Source organism: Carlito syrichta, unplaced genomic scaffold (genome assembly GCF_000164805.1).
Source record: "Carlito syrichta isolate Samal-C Ts95f unplaced genomic scaffold, Tarsius_syrichta-2.0.1 Scaffold299303, whole genome shotgun sequence".
Classification (NCBI taxonomy): Eukaryota; Metazoa; Chordata; class Mammalia; order Primates; family Tarsiidae; genus Carlito; species Carlito syrichta.
The window spans coordinates 89,939-107,225 of record NW_007243399.1 but is presented as its reverse complement, the minus strand read 5'-3'; the positions used below and the strand labels follow the sequence as shown (position 1 = coordinate 107,225).

The following is a 17,287-nucleotide window of genomic DNA, read 5'->3' as shown; positions in this document are numbered from 1 at the left end:
GTCTTTCAGAGGGGGAGTGGTTGAGTGGCTGCCTCAGGCACAGCCGCCACCCCCACAGCAGTGCTGGACGCTGGCTTCTGCAGGGTCAGTCCTCCTTCAGTGTAGATTATACCACCCACACTTCCAGTAGCTCAGGAGCACTGTGCTTATGAGCATTCAATGGATCAGTCTGAGCCCTCTTTGTCAATGTCAGCTAGAACCTTCTGCTATTCTTCTCCACTTTCAAAAACAACCATTTCTCCTGTGTCTGTGCTCTGACATGTAGTCCAGGATTACACCCAGGTGTGGTGGACACAATGCTCTCATCAAATTCCTGTGCTTCCTTTTTAAATTAGAGTGACCCTTGAGTGAATATGCCATTTTAATTTTTAGAGAACTGCCCTGTGTCTCTCCAGACCAAGACATAACTAAGACCTTCACTTATTAGACAGAGGGCCCTGGAGTTCCTCAGAATAGCCCTACCTTTTCCAAGTCAGGACACATGTCTTCAGAGAAGCCTGTTCATTGTGAATCCTCCGTGGAATGAGCCACAGCACACATGCAGTTTGTGAGTTTGTGGGGTTTTTTGTTTTTATATTTTGCTGTTCCCAGGGAGGCTGCTCTTGGTTTTGGTAGATTCTTTTTTTTTGTTTTGAGTTGAAGTCTCACTCTGTCACCCAGGCTGGAGTGCAGTGGCACACTAACGGCCACCACAGCCTCTACCTGCTGGGCTCCAGCGACCCTTCTGCCTCAGCCTTCCAAGTAGCTGGAACTACAGGCACGTACCACCACGTCCGGCTAATTTTTTTTTTAATTTACTGTATAGATGAGGTCTTGCCAAGTTGTCGAGGCTGGTCTTGAACTCCTGGGCTCAGGCAATCCTCTCACCTCGGCCTCCCAAAGTACTGGGATTACAGGCATGAGCCACCGTGCCCAGCCAGCTTTGGTAAATTCAAATGAAAACTAAGCATCTGCTCTGCTAGATACTGGACAGGGTTTCCCTATACTCAGCCTTACTGAAAACATAATTCCTTAGGCAAGAATCTGTTGCCTTTGTACTGTCCGAGAAGTAAGATCTGACACATTAATTTGCCTTTACTCCTACCTAAGCCCTTCTGCTACCCAATCCTTTCCGTGTTCTAATGCAGCATCTGCCTCTACCACTGCAGTGGCACAACTCACAAACGTTCATTGCATTCAGAAGCAGTTGCCTTGTGTTTTGAAGACACTGGCAATAATGATGAGATGAGATGTTCCTGGGGTTTGAACAGTATTAGAGCTGAGAGTGGATGTCTGGAGATTTGGGTCATTCTGTGCCTGCACTGAGCACTGGATCTTGAGTGACAGAGGCATTCATCTGTTTAAAATACACTTTCTGTTCATGTTGTGCTTGTGATATATAGCATCCTCTAAACCAGGTGTCTGCAAACTATGGCTCTTGGACCAAATCCAGTCTGTGGCCTGTTTTTTTTTTTTTTTTCTTTTTTACTGCCCTTGAACTTAGAATGGTTTTTACATTTTCTATTTTTTTTTGAGTTGGAGTCTCACTCTGTCACCCAGACTGGAGTGCAGTGGCCGCTCCCGGCCACCGCAGCCTCAACCTGCTGGGCTCCAGTGATCCTTCTGCCTCAGCCTTCCAAATAACTGGAATTACAGGCATACGCTACCACGCCCGGCTGATTTTTTGATTTATCGTAGAGATGAGGTCTCGCTGCCTAGGCGGATCTCGAACCCGCGGGCTCAGGCAATCCACTCACCTCAGCCTCCCAAAGGCGCGGGATTACAGGCTGAGCCACCGAGCCCGGCTGGTTTATACATTTTCAAAAAGTTGTTTTTTTAAAAAAAGAGTGTGCATCAGAAACCACATATGGCCCACACAATCTAAAATATTTACTGTCTGGCCTTTTACAGAAAAAGTTTGCTGACCCCTCCTTAGAAACACAGGGCCCTGGCAGTCATCGCCACCACTGTTCCCCACACTGTCGCCAAGTGTCCATTAATACAAGGAGGCACAGGCACAGAGTCTCGGCTGCAGTATTTTAGCTCCCTCTGCTGGATCAGTGTTTTTCACCAGTGCTGTAAATAAGAGAAAGTTCTGGCAAATCTCAAACTTACTTTATTGACTGATTGATTTAATTCACTGAGTCAGCCTGTTGGGATGGAAAGCAACTTCTCCATGTTTCACTGAATTATATTTACTCAGACACATCTCAAGTCTTGAAACCACTGATGGTGAGCATGCCAGCCATACACCACAGGACTAGCCACAGGTGAAAGTGATGTGAATATAGGACCAAGAGGAATGTTATTACTCAATGAGATACAAGAAATAATGGAGAGGGAAAAGTGAACAATGATTATGTTTTGAAGAAAAGAGATGGCAAGTTCTGTGTTTAACACATTAGGTCAATTGTGACTGCACTCCAGCCTGGGCTACAGAGTGAGACCCCAACCGAAAACAACAACAACAATAAAACTTTGCCCTCTAGGGTCATGGTATTTTGAGCTAACAGAGGCCTTATTCACATTGCCAACACATGAAAATACTAGATTAACTATATTTTTTCTGCATACTTAAGCCCAAAACCAAGGGAAAACCCTACTTTCTGGAAACAAAGATGGAATTTATAGTCAGAATCATGGACTTATGATGGTTGGTTAAAGAGTCAGACCCAGATATAAGACCAAAGACTGAGAGTTTGGGTTTTAATGGTCACCTGGGATCCTGAACAATAATTACTAAAAGATAAACTTCAGGAAAAAGAAAATGGAATCTTGAATGAATGAGTGGTAGAAAAGAAGCTATAGTGAACAGAGGAATGTATGGGTAAAACCATAGGTGTCATAGCTTGGGTTGCCAAAACAAAATACTATGGAGGCCAGGAGTTCGAGACCAGCCTGGGCAACATAGGAGACTGTCTCTACAAAAAACAAAAACAAACAAAAAAAAATAACAACAACAACAAAAACCATAGATCAGGTGGCTTAAATATGTGTATGTGTGTGTGTGTGTGTGTGTGTGTGTGTGTGTGTGTGTGTGTGTGTGTGCGCTTTACAGTTCTGGAGATTGGGAATCTGAGATCAGGGCGCCAGCATGGTCAGATTCTACTGAGGGCCCTCTTCCTGGCTTGCAGATGGCTGCCTTCTAGCCATTTTCTCACAGGTTTCCTTGGTGCATGGGGGGAGGGTAGGGAGGAGAGATCTTTCCCTCCTTTCATAAGGGCACAAGCCTCATGACCTCATCTAAACCTAATTTCTTCCCAAAGGCTCATGTACTTTCAGCATATGAATTTTGAGGGAACACAAACATTTACTTCATAGCATTAGGTAAATCTAAATAAGCATTGATTGCAGGAAAATATATATTAAAAATGCTATAATGACAAAGGGCAGTAGGAAATAAACATTTGACAACAATAGCAGGATTGTGGTAGAAGTTAGTTTTCTTTTTTTTTTTTTTTTTTAAGTTGGAGTCTCACTCTGTCGCCCAGACTGGAGTGCAGTGGCCACTCCCAGACACCACAGCCTCGACTTGCTGGGCTCTGGCAATCCTTCCGCCTCAGCCTTCCAAGTAGCTGGAACTACAGGCGTGCGCTACCACGCCCAGCTAATTTTTTGATTTATTGTAGAGATGAGGTCTTGCCAAGTTGCCCAGGCAGGTCTTGAACCCGCGGGCTCAGGCAATCCACTCATCTCAGCCTCCCAAAGCGCGGGATTACAGGCTGAGCCACCAAGCCCGGCTAGAAGTTAGTTTTCTAAGGACACTGTGCTGCTTGACAGGAGACTAGACATTTTATTTAACCATAGACTTTGTTAAGTAAAGTATTCCCATTTAAAAGTTAAGAGTAACAACAGATACTGGACACTGCTAGGGAGGGAGGGAAGGAGGAGGGATAAAGAGCACATAACAACACATTGGGTATCAGGTTCACTATTAGGAAGAGAGGGCCCACTAGAGGTCCAGACCTCACCTACACACAGTTTGCTTATGTAGTAAATCCTCACAGGTACCCCACTACTCTAAAATAAAATAAAATAAAAATTTAAAAACATTAAGAGTAACTTCTAAAAGAATAGAATAAATGGTATAACATCCAAACTAGTAAAGTAAAAAGGGGCAAAGAAAGCAAACACAATCCAGTGGATCAGAAGTTGGCAAATTACAGCCCAAGAGCCAGGTCTGTCCTGTAGCCCAAGAGCTCAGCATGGTTTTGTATTTTAAATGGTAAGAAGAAATCAAAAGAACAGTCTTTCATGCCATGTCACAGTTATATGAAATTCAGAGGTCAGTGTTTATAAATGTAGTTTTATTGGAATAAAGCTACTCTCATGTGTTCACATCTTCTCTAGGAAAGTTGCAACAGATCCTGTATGGCCAGAAAGCCTAAAATATTTGCTCTCAGAAAAAGTTTGCTGGCCCCTGCAATAGAAAGTAGGAGTCCAGACAAATACGGCGGCAAGATGTTTAGTATACTGCTGGGTGTGCTGTGTTATGAGTCACCATCGTGACTATGATCAATAAGTCATTTTGGAGCCTATTTCCTGAAAAGCTTAGTATTAAGTGAGAAGGTCCACCAAGCAGTTCGACATATAGATCGAAGAAAAGAGTGAGAGGAACTGTGCTTTGGGATTCAGCTTTGCCCTTTACTGCCTTGGGACAACCTACCAAGGGTGACCAGGTTTAGCCGTGGGCTGTGGCATCATGGCCTGTTAGGATGGCCTGGGCTGGGTGAGATTCACAGTCCTGCTCGAGCTCTGAGATGCTGGCCCCTCTCCCCCTCAGTTGCAGGGCGCCATCATGGTTGCTTCCTGTGTCCAGATGCTGGTGGGCTTCTCAGGCCTCATTGGCTTTCTCCTGCGCTTCATCGGCCCCTTGACCATAGCTCCTGCCATCTCCCTGGTGGCCCTGCCTCTCTTCAACCTTGTGGGTGACAGTGCCGGAATTCATTGGGGGATTTCTGCCATGTGAGTATTCCCTGGAAGGGAGTGCCATGTAAGTTTTCTTTAGTGGATGACTTACCTGGATGTTGGCCAACTCCTGTCGTTTACAAAGACTTTCAGAAACATTATCATACTTTAAGGAACATCACAGTTGCTACTTATAATTCATTTTGCTGCTAATTGTTATTATCTTACTCGTACCCACAGACAGTCAGTTACAAGGACTGTATAAGGATACTCAGTGTTCACAAAGGGTTGATCCTGCTGGCCCCTGTCAGCTGGGTTCTCGTTGAGCAAATGTTTGTAAACTCCTGGCACCTGAGAAGGTGCAAAGATGCAACCCTGCTCCCAAACATGTCACAGTATAACAGAGAGACAAATCTTAGATCTGCGTGCCTATGATACCAGGAGACAATGATGCGAGTCACAGGGAGCTGTGCGTGGGTGAGGACACCCCTGGGAGGACCAGGAAGGCTTCATGGGAAGAGGCTTCAGGCATGGAAACTGAGCTTTGAGGAGGCCTGGGGAAGAGGCCGGACTCTCTCATTCACTCTGCCACCGCGATCTGAGAGGAGGGGCTGGAAGATAAGATGTTCCTGATTCTCTTGACACTGGTTTTCCTTGCTGGATCTGCCCAGTGGCCAGTGGTGCACTGCCCTTAGGCCACCCCAGAAATAGGAGTGTCCTTGCCCATGATTCCTCTTAGCCACAGCAGTTTCCAAAGAGAACAGCTCCCTTTTTAGAGATGGCAGGACTCCACCTGTGCTACAGCGAGGGCCTGGGTGGGAACCCCAGCAACAATACTGATCCCAGAGATGCATGGCAACTCGGCTTCCTGGGTCACCCCCAATTCTCGCGTGACACTTTGACGACCAGTGCCAGCTTGCCAAGTTGTGTGTGGTTGTTTGTTTCAGGACCATGTTCCTCATCGTGCTGTTTTCTCAGTACCTGAAAAACATTGCAGTGCCCGTGCCCACCTATGGAGGAGAGAAGAAGCGCCACACTTCCAAATTCTACTTGTTCCAGGTCTTCCCTGTAAGAAGTAGCCCCACCCTCTTCCATTCTTAGTGGACTCACTTGTAGGGTTCCAGGAATCCTCTCCATGGCCATACCCAGATCAAATGCTTCCCTGTCTGAAGGGAACTCTTCTCCTTGGCCTCCCTTTATCCACAGGAGAAGGAGGCCGGGATGAGGCCTGCGGCATGGGGAGCAGCCATGGCTGTTGGTGAGGTCATTCCTTGATGCTTCCCGCCCTAGGCTGCTGCTTGGGCATGAGCGTGGCACAGCCTTTCTGTGTCCTCCAGCCATTCTTGCAGCAAGATGCTGGCAGAGGTAGTCAGGTTCTCATCTAATTACATAAAACCAAAGACCTGTGGAGCCGAGGTGCAGCCAAGATGCTCTACTCAGTGGCCCACGGGTGACACGAATGGCCCATGAGGATGACGGTGCTCCCTTTTCAGAGCCTGGTGAGCTCTCTCCATCTTGCCGAGTGTGTGTAGTGGTCAGCAATGTATGTGTGCTTCAGGCTTGACCTAACCATACACCTCTTCTCAAGTAAGATGTGCCCATATGATGACACCACTTTTCCTTCAACCATCTGCAGGCTGATGACTAAAATTCAGTGTGTTCAGAATCATTTAGGAATGTTCTCAAGTACAGATTTCTGGGGTCACCACCACCAAGGAGTTAAAAGCCAAGTGCCTGCAGACCTCATTTAAGAAGTCCTGTTTTTTTCAGGCAGGGCTTGGTGGCTCAGCCTGTAATCCCCGCACTTTGGGAGGCCGAGGGGAGTGGGTTGCCTGAGCCTGCTGGTTCGAGACTAGCCTGGGCAACTTGACAAGACCTTGTCTCTAAAATAAAATAAAAAAATTAGCTGGGCATGATCATGCACGCCTGTAGTTCTGGCTACATGGAAGACTGAGGCAGAGGGATTGCTGGAGCCCAGCAGGTCGACGCCAGATGCTGGGATGGCCGTGAGTGTGCCACTGCACTCCAACCTGGGTGACAGGGTGAGACTCCAACTCAAAAAAAAAAGTCCTGTTTTCAGGCTCTGCAGAGCACTGATTATAATTCTGTTACACAGATGAGGAAATGGAGGGAGTCTGCTTCAGGGTCATGTGGTCAGCAAACAGTGAGAGAGGGCCAGATCATTATCCTTCTGACCCAGGCTGTGCCCAAGTTACTGGGCATTTCTGTCCTGGTGTGACACAAAGTCTCCCCACTGTTTGTAGCCTGTCCCTTTAATGTGCTAATTTACCCACTGGCATACCAGATTGCTGTTGTCACTGGAGGGTCAGGAACCCATGCTGCCCCATTTCAAAGCTTTCCTGAGCCCCAGTTTTGCCCATCCCCGGGTGGGGTGGGTGAAGCTGGGATGGGGTGGGGTGGGTTGGGCAGGCAACCTGGTGAAGTGCTCCCCTACAGGTGCTGCTGGCCCTCTGTTTCTCCTGGCTTGTCTGCTTCCTGCTGACCATCACCAACGCCCTCCCCACGGACCCTATGGCCTACGGATACCTGGCCCGCACCGACAACAAAAAGAGTGTCCTGAGCCAGTCCCCTTGGTTTCGCTTTCCTTACCCAGGTAATGAAAGGGGTGACCATCTTGCTTGGGACACATTTTCTGCGACTGCCCATAGGGCTGAGGCTTTGGATGGAGAATGCAATAGGGCTGGGAAGGGTCTCTTCTGAGGGACTGATGGGAAGGGCTCCAGGGAGTCCATGTCAGACTCCTAAGAGAAGGTCCTAAGAATCCCCTGGGGTTGCTAGGCCAGAGGCTTCTGCTGCTGTCAGTCCTGCCCCAGAGCTGGCTGCTCAAAACCCATTCTCTGGGAGCAAGATGAGAGAGCCCCTCATTGCCCAGCCAGACCTTTTGGTCTCCTTCTGGACTCAGTGGGTCTCACACAAAGGCATCCCTTGGGCCACTTCGGATCTTTCTTTCCCACTGTTGCTGATTCAGGCGGTTCCAGGTGACCAGGTTCCAAGTGACCAGGTTTCAGGGAGGGGCAGCCTAGCCTCGTGCGCTGCAAACCTAGGGCTTCCCTGAGTAAGAATCTCTGCTCCCAAAAGCTCAGAGGCCCTCCTAGGAAGAGGACTTATTGCTGACTCCTTTTGTGCACAGAGAATTCAAGTCTTGGGCATCTGATCTACCCTCAGGGAGGAAGGGTAGCCAAACCAAAACCCCTGGGCAATTAGGAGGCTGGAAGACACACTACCCAGGATCCCTCTGGCAGATCAATTATTTGGGCATCAGCAGCTTCTCATCTTCTGAATGATGGCTCCCTCTGCCTTGCATTCCAGGACAGTGGGGCCTCCCTACCGTCAGCCTGGCTGGGGTCTTTGGGATCATCGCAGGGGTGATCTCCTCGGTGTTGGAGTCGCTAGGCGATTATTATGCCTGTGCTCGACTGGTTGGGGCCCCGCCCCCTCCGAAACAGGCTGTCAACCGTGGCATCAGCATCGAGGGCTTTGGCTGCTTGCTGGCAGGAGCCTGGGGGACAGCAAGCGGCATCACCTCCTACAGCGAGAATGTCGGGGCTCTGGGCATCACTAGGGTAAGGCGGCTGATGGTGGCGCCCAGACACAGGCTGGGTGCCTGGATCTGCTACCCCATGTGTTCCTATCACTGCTGTAACCATTTATCACAAACTTAGTGGCTTCAAACTATCCAAGTTTGTTACCTTACTAATCTGGAGGTCAAAAGTCAGATGGGGGTCTTTTGGGGCCAACACCAAGGTGTTGGCAGATCTGTGTCTCTTCCTGGAGGCTTAAGGGAGAGTCTATTTCCTTGCCCTTTCTAGCTTCTGTAGGCTGCCATGGTCCCTTCTGAGCTCATGGCTTCCTTCTCCTTTGTCAACATCAGCAACACTGCCTCCCTCTGGCTATTCTTCTGTAGCTGCTTCTCCCTCTGCCCATGGCCGGGAGGGGTTCTCAGCTTAGAAGGATTCATGTAATTGGATGGGCCCACCTGGATAATCCAGGATTCTCTCTGCAGCCCAGGGTCCTTCATCACTTTTGTGAAGTCCCTTTTGCTATGCAAGGTAGCATATCCACAAGGTTGGAGAAGTGGGATGTAGCCTCTCTGAGGGGCCGTGACTCTGCCTTCTACACTTGACTCCTTTGGTTGTGGCAGTTCTACAGGCAGAAGTTTTGTGCCGGTGCTGGCAGATATCAATGGCTTTGCAAGAGAGTTCTTGCCTTCTGAGGAGGCCCACTGCCTCCCACACTGCCCTGTCATGTTGGAGCTCCAAACCTGAACATTCACTGCCTGGCCAGCCCCACAGGCACCCCAAGGGCACCTTGCACTCTGCAGTTGTTGCGAACCTCAGCTCTTGCCCCATCCTGACCTGGTCCCGACAGTCCTTGTTTTCATGGGTCACCTGTGCCAGCTGCAGCCTCTGGCATGGGGCTCCTGCCCTCACCAGCGGATCCTGTCCTCAACACTCCTGCCGCTCTTCCTGTCCTCTCTTCTCCATTCCCAGGGTCTGGTTTTATTGGCTCTTGCCTGGAAGCTGCAGTGTCCCACACACTCTATGGCTAATCTGCCCAAGGATCTTTCTAGAACTCAATTCTGACTGGATAGTCTCGGCTTAAAAAATCTCTTCATGGCTCCCCATTTTCCACAGAAAAGCTCTGTAAGGTCAGCAGGAATTCTTCAGTATGGGACTTCTAAGATGACTTAGAAAGAACAATATTGAATAATATCATTTTCCACTTTTCAGTGTATCTTGCAGCACCCAGCACAAGTCACGTGAGCTTTGGAAAAATACGAATCCTTCCCCATACACAGGCCCCACCTTGCATCTTCTTATGGCTGCCTCAGGGGTTCTGATATGACACCTGGTGGCTTCGCTTCTCCCCAGAACCAGATCTGTCCTCCTCTGTCCCCTGCAGAACCTCTGGCATGCAGCTGGAATGAAAATCTGTGAGCAGATAGCTGAGCCATCACTATCAGCAAATCCTGTGTTCTGGGGTGCTGTGGACTCTGTGATACTTGCCCAAGGTCTCAAAGCCTTTAGTGCAGACGAGGGGAACATTTTCCACAGGAGGGCCTCTGACCCAGCTGGAATGTAGCAGGGGAGCCACCTAAGTCTAAGGCAGCAGATAACTTTTTTCCTGTGAAAGAGAACAAGTTTCATGCAGAACAGAACATTATACTCAATAAGCAAACAAAAAATGTTTTGATGTATCATTTCTAAATTAAGACTCTTTAGAGAGAGGAGAGGAGCAGGAAAGAAAGGTTCATGGACAGGCAGGCAATAGTAGGAAACATAGATCCACCCTGAAAGGGATGGGGGGGCGGGGGCAAAGACCACTAGCTTTATGAGCTCACACTACCCCCTTGTGGCCCTTGAAGGTTTTGCTTCACGCTGCATCTGTGCAGTGATGAACTCGGACCACTTCTTGGTTCTGCCCATGTGTGGAAGGGAACTAGGCCGAGGTCAGAGATCTCCTGTCACTTCTGTAGAGCATCATAGCTCCCAGACCAGATGCCAGTCCTGAGGCCAAAAGAGGGCCAGAGTTGTATGATAAATGCATGTGGCGGATGAGTGCCATCTTTATGAGATCATCAGTGTATATTCAAAGGGCATTGGCTGAACCAAACACATTAATCTATTGTGCTTGTAGTTCTGCCTTTGTTCTCACAGTTAATCATTAGGGTTGTAAGCAAAACAAAAGGGCTCTTTTGATGTGGTAAGAATTTCTAATGAATGCAGTTAAATACATAAGCTCTTAGACTGGAAGGATAAAAATAAGCCAAGGCAGATTTTGCTACTTTATTCCTGCATTAATGGACTTCAATTAACATTATCGTATTATCTTTAAAAAATTTTAACTGTGGTAAAAGAGACATATAATATAAAATTTACCACTACAACCATTTTAAAGTGTAGAGTGCAGTAGTATTAGGTATATTCACATTGCTGTACTACAGATCTCCAGAACTTTTTCATCTCACAAAACAGAAGCTACATAAGGGTACCTTTTAAGGTCTGGAAATAGACACACATGGATGTGAAACAGATTCAACGACTATCTAAATTATCCATTGACAAAAAAACTCATTATGAGATTTTTTTTTTTTTTTTTTGAGTTGGAGTCTCACTCTGTCGCCCAGACTGGAGTGCAGTGGCCATTCCCGACCACCACAGCCTCGACCTGCTGGGCTCTGGCAGTCATTCTGCCTCAGCCTTCCAACTATCCGGAACTACAGGTGCACTACCACCTCCGGCTAATTTTTTATTTATTGTAGAGACGAGGTCTCGCCAAGTTACCTGGGCGAGTCTTGAACCTGTGGGCTCAGGCAATCCACTTGCCTTGGCCTCCCAAAGTGCTGGGATTACAGGCTAAGCCACCTAGCCTAGCCCATTATGAGATTTTAAGACAAGAACATTTGTAGCACAGCTCTAACTTTTGAGAATGATACTTAATGTCTCAAGGTCGGGGTCATTTTTAAAAACTACATTTTTAGAGCAGTTTTGAGTTCACAGAAGAATTGGGAGAAAGGTCAAGAAATTTTTCATACACAGGTTGCTGCCACATTTGCATGGCCCCCACTCCCATGATCAGCACCCTTCAACAGAGTGGGACATTTGTTTTAGCTGATAACCTATACTGATGCAACGCTATCACCCAGAGTCCATAGTTTACATTAGGGTTCACATTATCCTAAAAATTTAGAGGACATTTTTTCCTCACTGGTAGTAGTTGTCACCTAAACCCCAGCTATGAACTGTGTACTTCCTTGGCATTCCAAAACTTCTAGCCACTCAAAAAACCCTATGAAAACCAGGTGATGGTAGTTAGTAGTGACTCCAATCAGATCATAATTTTTTAGTTAGTTCTGAAGCTGCAGGTTGCAGAGCAACATTGATCCTCTGTAGAAATGAACCTGGGGCCAGGCTCGGTGGCTCAGCCTGCAATCTCAGCACTTTGGGAGACTGAGGCAAGTGGATTCCCTGAGTCTGCAGGTTTGAGACCAGCCCGGGCAGCTTGGTGAGACCTTGTCTCTACAATAAATTAAAAAAAAATTATCTGGGCATGGTAGCACGTGCCTGTAGTTTCGGCTACTTGGAAGGCTGAGACGGAAGGATCACTGGAGCCCAGCAGGTTGACACTGGGGTGGCCGTGAGTGTGTCACTACACTCCAGCATGGGCGATGGAGTGAGACTCCAATTCAAAAAAAAAAAGAAATGAATTTTAGGAAAACCCACTTTTAAGATTCTGAATAGGAACAATTACTGCTGTACAATACCAGGAGAAGGGTATTCATTTTAGTTTTATATGCTAAGTGAACCCCCATATAGATGGAAGATAAATGGTTTACAAGGGGGACCCCAAAATTCTGGAATTTATTTGTGAGGATTTGTACATTCTTTTTTTTTTTTTGAGTTGGAGTCTCTGTCACTCAGGCTAGAGAGCAGTGGCATACTCATGGCTGCTGCAGCCTCGACCTGCTGGGCTTAGACAATCCTTCCATCTCAGACTTCCAAGTAGCTGGAATTACAGGCGCGTGGTTTATTGTAGAGACGATAAATTGCTCAAGTTGCCCAGGCTGGTCTTGAACCCCCAGGCTTAGGCAATCCTCTTGCCTTGGTCTCCCAAAGTGCTGGGATTACAGACTGATCCATCATGCCTGGCCCATGTATTTATACTTACATATTTAAACTTCAGTCACTTTCAAAGTACTCTCTGTTTGATGCAATACACCCATTGAGACAACTTTTCCATTGCTCAAAACAGTTTTTGAACCCCAATTTTGATGTCTTTTAGTGCTTCTGCCATCTTTTGTTTCGCCTCTTCCACATCGGTAAAACATTTCCCTTTGAGGACTTTTTTTTTTTTTTAATCTGGGGAAACAAACAAACAAAACAATTACTGGGGTGAGATTGGGTGAATATGGAGGGTGGGACATGGGGTCATGTTGTTTTTGGTCAAAAAATGCTGCTCACTCAGTGTGATGTGGGCAGGTGTGCTCGTAAATCACCCATCATAAAATGGGCAAACACGGTGAAAAAAATCTCAAAAAAAAAAAAATTAACTGAAGTTGAACACAACCTCTCACAACAGAACCAGGTGGTCCACTGATGCTGATGGGTTCCTAGAACACTTACCTAGCAGAGGAAGCCTGTACTACAAGGGGCATGCCCTCCAAAAAATAATTCAGTTTTTTTGGGTCCCCTCTCATATAACATTCCATACTGTTTGCTTATTGAGAAAATCTATCATTGTCCTAAATCATAAAACAGATGGATAATAATGACCTGAATTTTGAGGTGTAAACCACTTGTGTTGCCACTCTGCTTAAAAGCCACCTACTGAGGGTTTCTCTTGTCTTTGGATTTTTTTTTTTATTTTTAATACATATAACACAAAATTCACCATTTTAACCATTTCCAAGTGTACAGTTCTGTAGTGTTAAGTACGTTTACACTATTGTGTACACATCAGCACCATGTGTTTTCTGAACTCTCTCATCTTGCAAAACTGAAACTCTGTCCCCATTAAACAGCAACTCCCCTTTCCTTCCTTCCCCAGCTCCTGGCACCCACTATTTTGCTTTCTGTCTCTATAAGTTTGACAACTCCAGGTACCTGGTATAAGTGAAATCATAATGGTATTTGTCCTTTTATGATTGGCTCATTTCACCTGGCATCATGTCTTCATGGCTCACTCATGTTGTAGCATGTGTCCAGGATTTCCTTTCCTTTTTAAGGCTGAGTAATATTCCATGGAATGAACATGCCATGCTTTACTTATGCCTTGCCTTTGGATTTTATTCCAACTCCTTTCTATGGTCCCCAAGATCTCACAGGATGTTCCGTCTTCTACTCCTCTCTCTGTGTCACTGCGCCCGGGCACACTGAAGTTCTTTTTGCAACCACCAGGCTCCTCCCGCCACAGAGTGCATTTGCTGTTTCTTCTCTAGAATGCGTCTCTACCAAACCTTCAATGTTTGTGACTTCTTCTTTTCCCTTGGGTCTTGGCTGAACTCTGGCCTCCTGGACGGACCTTTCTTGACTGTCTTCCTACCCAGTCACCCTGACCCTGTGACTTTGTTACTGTCTTCAGAGTACATATTGCTGCTAGAGATTATCTTCTTTCTTTATAAGCTTCCCTACATGGTATCTGTCTCCTCTTACTAAAATTCGAGGTTCCACTTACAAAACAGCAACAAGGAAATTGAAAATGTTATGGTATGAACCGAACATCCATGTGTTTGTGAGCTCACAGTGCTGTTTACAAACCCCAGGGGATTGACTGTGAGACTGGACATAGGAGACCTGGGAGTGTGGCCACCTGTGGCTTTAGGCTCCTTCTCTCTTCTTTGGGTTTCTGCAAAATGAGAGATTTGAAAAAGGCATGCTCCAGGTTTCCTTCCTGCCTGGCCTCTTGGGATAAGTTAACCACAGTACACCCTGGGTGAGGAGTGGCTGCAGAACATGAAATCAGTGAGACTCCTGTCTTGGGGCACATGTGATCTGGTAGACAACAGTACAAGCCACACGCGGAGATGCAGCATCTCGCTGGCAGAACCATACAGTTGTCCCTTGCAAAGACTCTTTACTCTTTTTCAAGTGCCTACCATGGTTAATGCTTACTATTGCTATGGGTCCCTTCACCTGTATTATCTGATTTGACCTTGAGAAATACAGTAAGTCCCCTACATACAAACCTTCAAGTTATGAACTGTAAAGTTGTGACTGTGTGTTTGCATGTCCAATCATGTAAGTTAGTTCATGTGTCGGACGTACATCATCATGTGCGTGAATCCTCTACAAGTGATTATGCTTTTGTGTACGTTACTGAACAGTATTGTATGTTTGTTTTTCAATGTGTTATTTGTGTGAAAAGTATTATAAGCCTATTTCAGTGTAGTACTGTATAACTAATTGTGTTAGTTGGGTGCTGAGGCTGACATTGCTGAACTTATGAACAGATTGGATGTATAAATGGGCTCTTGAAACAGAACTTGTTTGTATGTAGGGGACTTACTGTAGGTATTACAGGTTCCATGTGGCAGTGTGGAGGCTGACTTTCCGAGAGGTTAGGTCATGTGCCCAGAGTCACCCAGCTGGTTAGAGGTGCAGCTAGGATCAACTCCCCAGCCCCACTCTGAAGTGTTGGGCTTTCTTGCCTGCTGTCCAGGCTACTCAAGGGAGGAGCATTTGAGATAGGACTTGAAGGCAGGCATGGGAGCAGCAGAGTGGAGAGGTGGGGGACAAATCAGGTGGCACTGCCCCTGCAGGACCTGACAATGATATCAAAGTGCCCTGGGAGCAGGACAGAGGCCTCCAGTCACCTGGACTAGCTGGGACTTCTTGTTCCCATCTCCCTGGGTGCTGCAGGTGGGGAGCAGGATGGTGACTGTCGCTGCAGGCTGTGTGCTGCTCCTGATGGGCGTGCTCGGGAAGGTTGGGGCTGCATTTGCCACCATCCCAAACCCTGTGATTGGAGGCATGTTCCTGGTCATGTTCGGCATCATCACTGCTGTGGGGATCTCCAATCTTCAGGTGAGGCCAGCAGGCGCCCTGGGAGAAGCAGCTGCCTCTCCTCTCAAGAGGGCCCACCAGACTGAGGTGAATGGGGTAGGGCTGGGGCTGGGGAGGAGAAGAGGGAATCTCAGGCTCAGAAGCCAACAGGCCCCCAGATGGAAGCAAGGAATAGCTGGAAGTGTCAGGACCTCTGGAGACAGCACTCGCCCTGCTGTGCAGTAGAGATGCGATGGCCCTGTGCCTTTGGCCTTTCTCCCACAGTACGTGGACATGAACTCATCCCGGAACCTCTTTGTCTTTGGCTTCTCCATCTACGGTGGGCTCACCATCCCAAGCTGGGTGAACAAGAACCCTGAGAAGCTCCAGACAGGTAACTGTCTCTGCCTTCCAGATTGTTGCCACTCCAGGGGCAGAGCCAGGAGCTCCCCTGGTCCCTGTGAGCTTGTCACTTCTGTCTCCATTCTAGGGATTGTCCAGCTGGACCAGATCACTCAGGTGCTGCTGACCACGGGCATGTTTGTTGGCGGATGTCTGGGCTTTCTCTTGGATAACACCATTCCTGGTAGGGCTCACTCATCCTGTGAGCTGGCAGTGTGGGTGGATGGTCAGCACCTGGGCCACCTGGAGAACTTCTCCTGGCTCCATGACGGTGTCAGGTTGGTCACAGGATACCCAGAATGGGCCTGTGTTTGGGTGGGACATAAGGCCCGTATAAGTTTGCTAGAATTGCCTTAACGAAACGCCACAGCCTGGGGGCCTTACACAGCAGAAACTATTGTCTTACACTTCTGGAGGCTGGAAGTTCAAGGTCAAGGTGCAGGCAGGTTGGCTTCTCCTGAGGCACCTCTCCTTGGCTTTTGGATGGCCACCTATTTGCTGTGTCCCAGATGGCCTCTCCTCTGCTTGTGTATATATATCCCTTGCATCTCTCTGGTGTTCTAATCTCCTCTTCTTGTGAAGACACTTAGGTTGGATGAGGGCTCACCCTAATGGTCTCATTGTAAATGAATCACCTTTCTAAAGGCCTTATCTCCTAATACGGTCATATTTGGAGGCACTGGGTGTTGGGGCTTCAAAAGAGGAATTTTGGGTGGGGGAAGGGGCATAATTCAGCCCATAACAGGATCCTAAAATGGGAAATACATCAGAAGCAAGTGGAGAAAAGACAGCCCTGGCTCTCTTAGAGCTTGCAATCTAACTGGAGAGAAAGACCACACAAGCATTTATTCATTCTTTTATATTTTTATTTTTTCATTTTTATTTTTATTTTTTTGAGTTGGAGTCCCACTCCATTGCCCAGGCTGGATTGCAGTGGCATGCTCACAGCCACCCCAGTGCCATGTCAACCTGCTGGGCTCAGGCGGACCTTCCACCTCAGCCTTCCAAGTAGCAGGAACTACAGGTGTGCGCTAACATGCCTGGCTAATTTTTTGGACTTATTGTAGAGATGAGATCTCGACAAATTGCTCAGGCTGTTCTCAAACCCGTGGGCTCAGGCAGTCCTCTTACTTTGGCCTCCCAAAGTGCTGGGATTACAGGCTTGAGCCACCGTTCCTGGCCCATATTTTTAATAAAAATCCAATATACTAGGTGCTATGAACTAAGATTACAAGAAGACAGCTCCTGCCTTCCAGAAATCCACAGGCTGATAGGAGAGACAGACAAGAACACAGATACTTACAGTATAGGCTAATAAGTGCTGTGATGGGCAGATTAGTCTGTGAGTGCTGGGGAGGCTGAAGGTGAAGAGCATAGAGACTTCAATTACTGAAGGCTTCCTGGAAGAGACCATCTATGCCCATCTTTTGTTTTTTTTGAGTTGGAGTCTCATTCTGTCGCCCAGACTGGAGTGCAGTGGCCACTCCCGGCCACCG

The 17,287-nt window shown here is 47.4% G+C and overlaps 1 protein-coding gene across 1 annotated transcript in view; it reads left to right on the top strand.

Annotated features, from left to right (window-relative positions):
* The window catches only part of LOC103256970 (solute carrier family 23 member 1-like), a 58,870-nt gene that overhangs the window by 40,734 nt on the left and 849 nt on the right, over window positions 1–17,287 (top strand). The window contains exons 7-13 of the mRNA XM_021710734.1: window positions 4,763–4,944; window positions 5,835–5,955; window positions 7,345–7,501; window positions 8,218–8,471; window positions 15,267–15,431; window positions 15,675–15,783; window positions 15,880–15,975. Coding sequence (XP_021566409.1) covers window positions 4,763–4,944; window positions 5,835–5,955; window positions 7,345–7,501; window positions 8,218–8,471; window positions 15,267–15,431; window positions 15,675–15,783; window positions 15,880–15,975 — 1,084 coding nt within the window. The remainder of the gene's footprint in view (window positions 1–4,762; window positions 4,945–5,834; window positions 5,956–7,344; window positions 7,502–8,217; window positions 8,472–15,266; window positions 15,432–15,674; window positions 15,784–15,879; window positions 15,976–17,287) is intronic.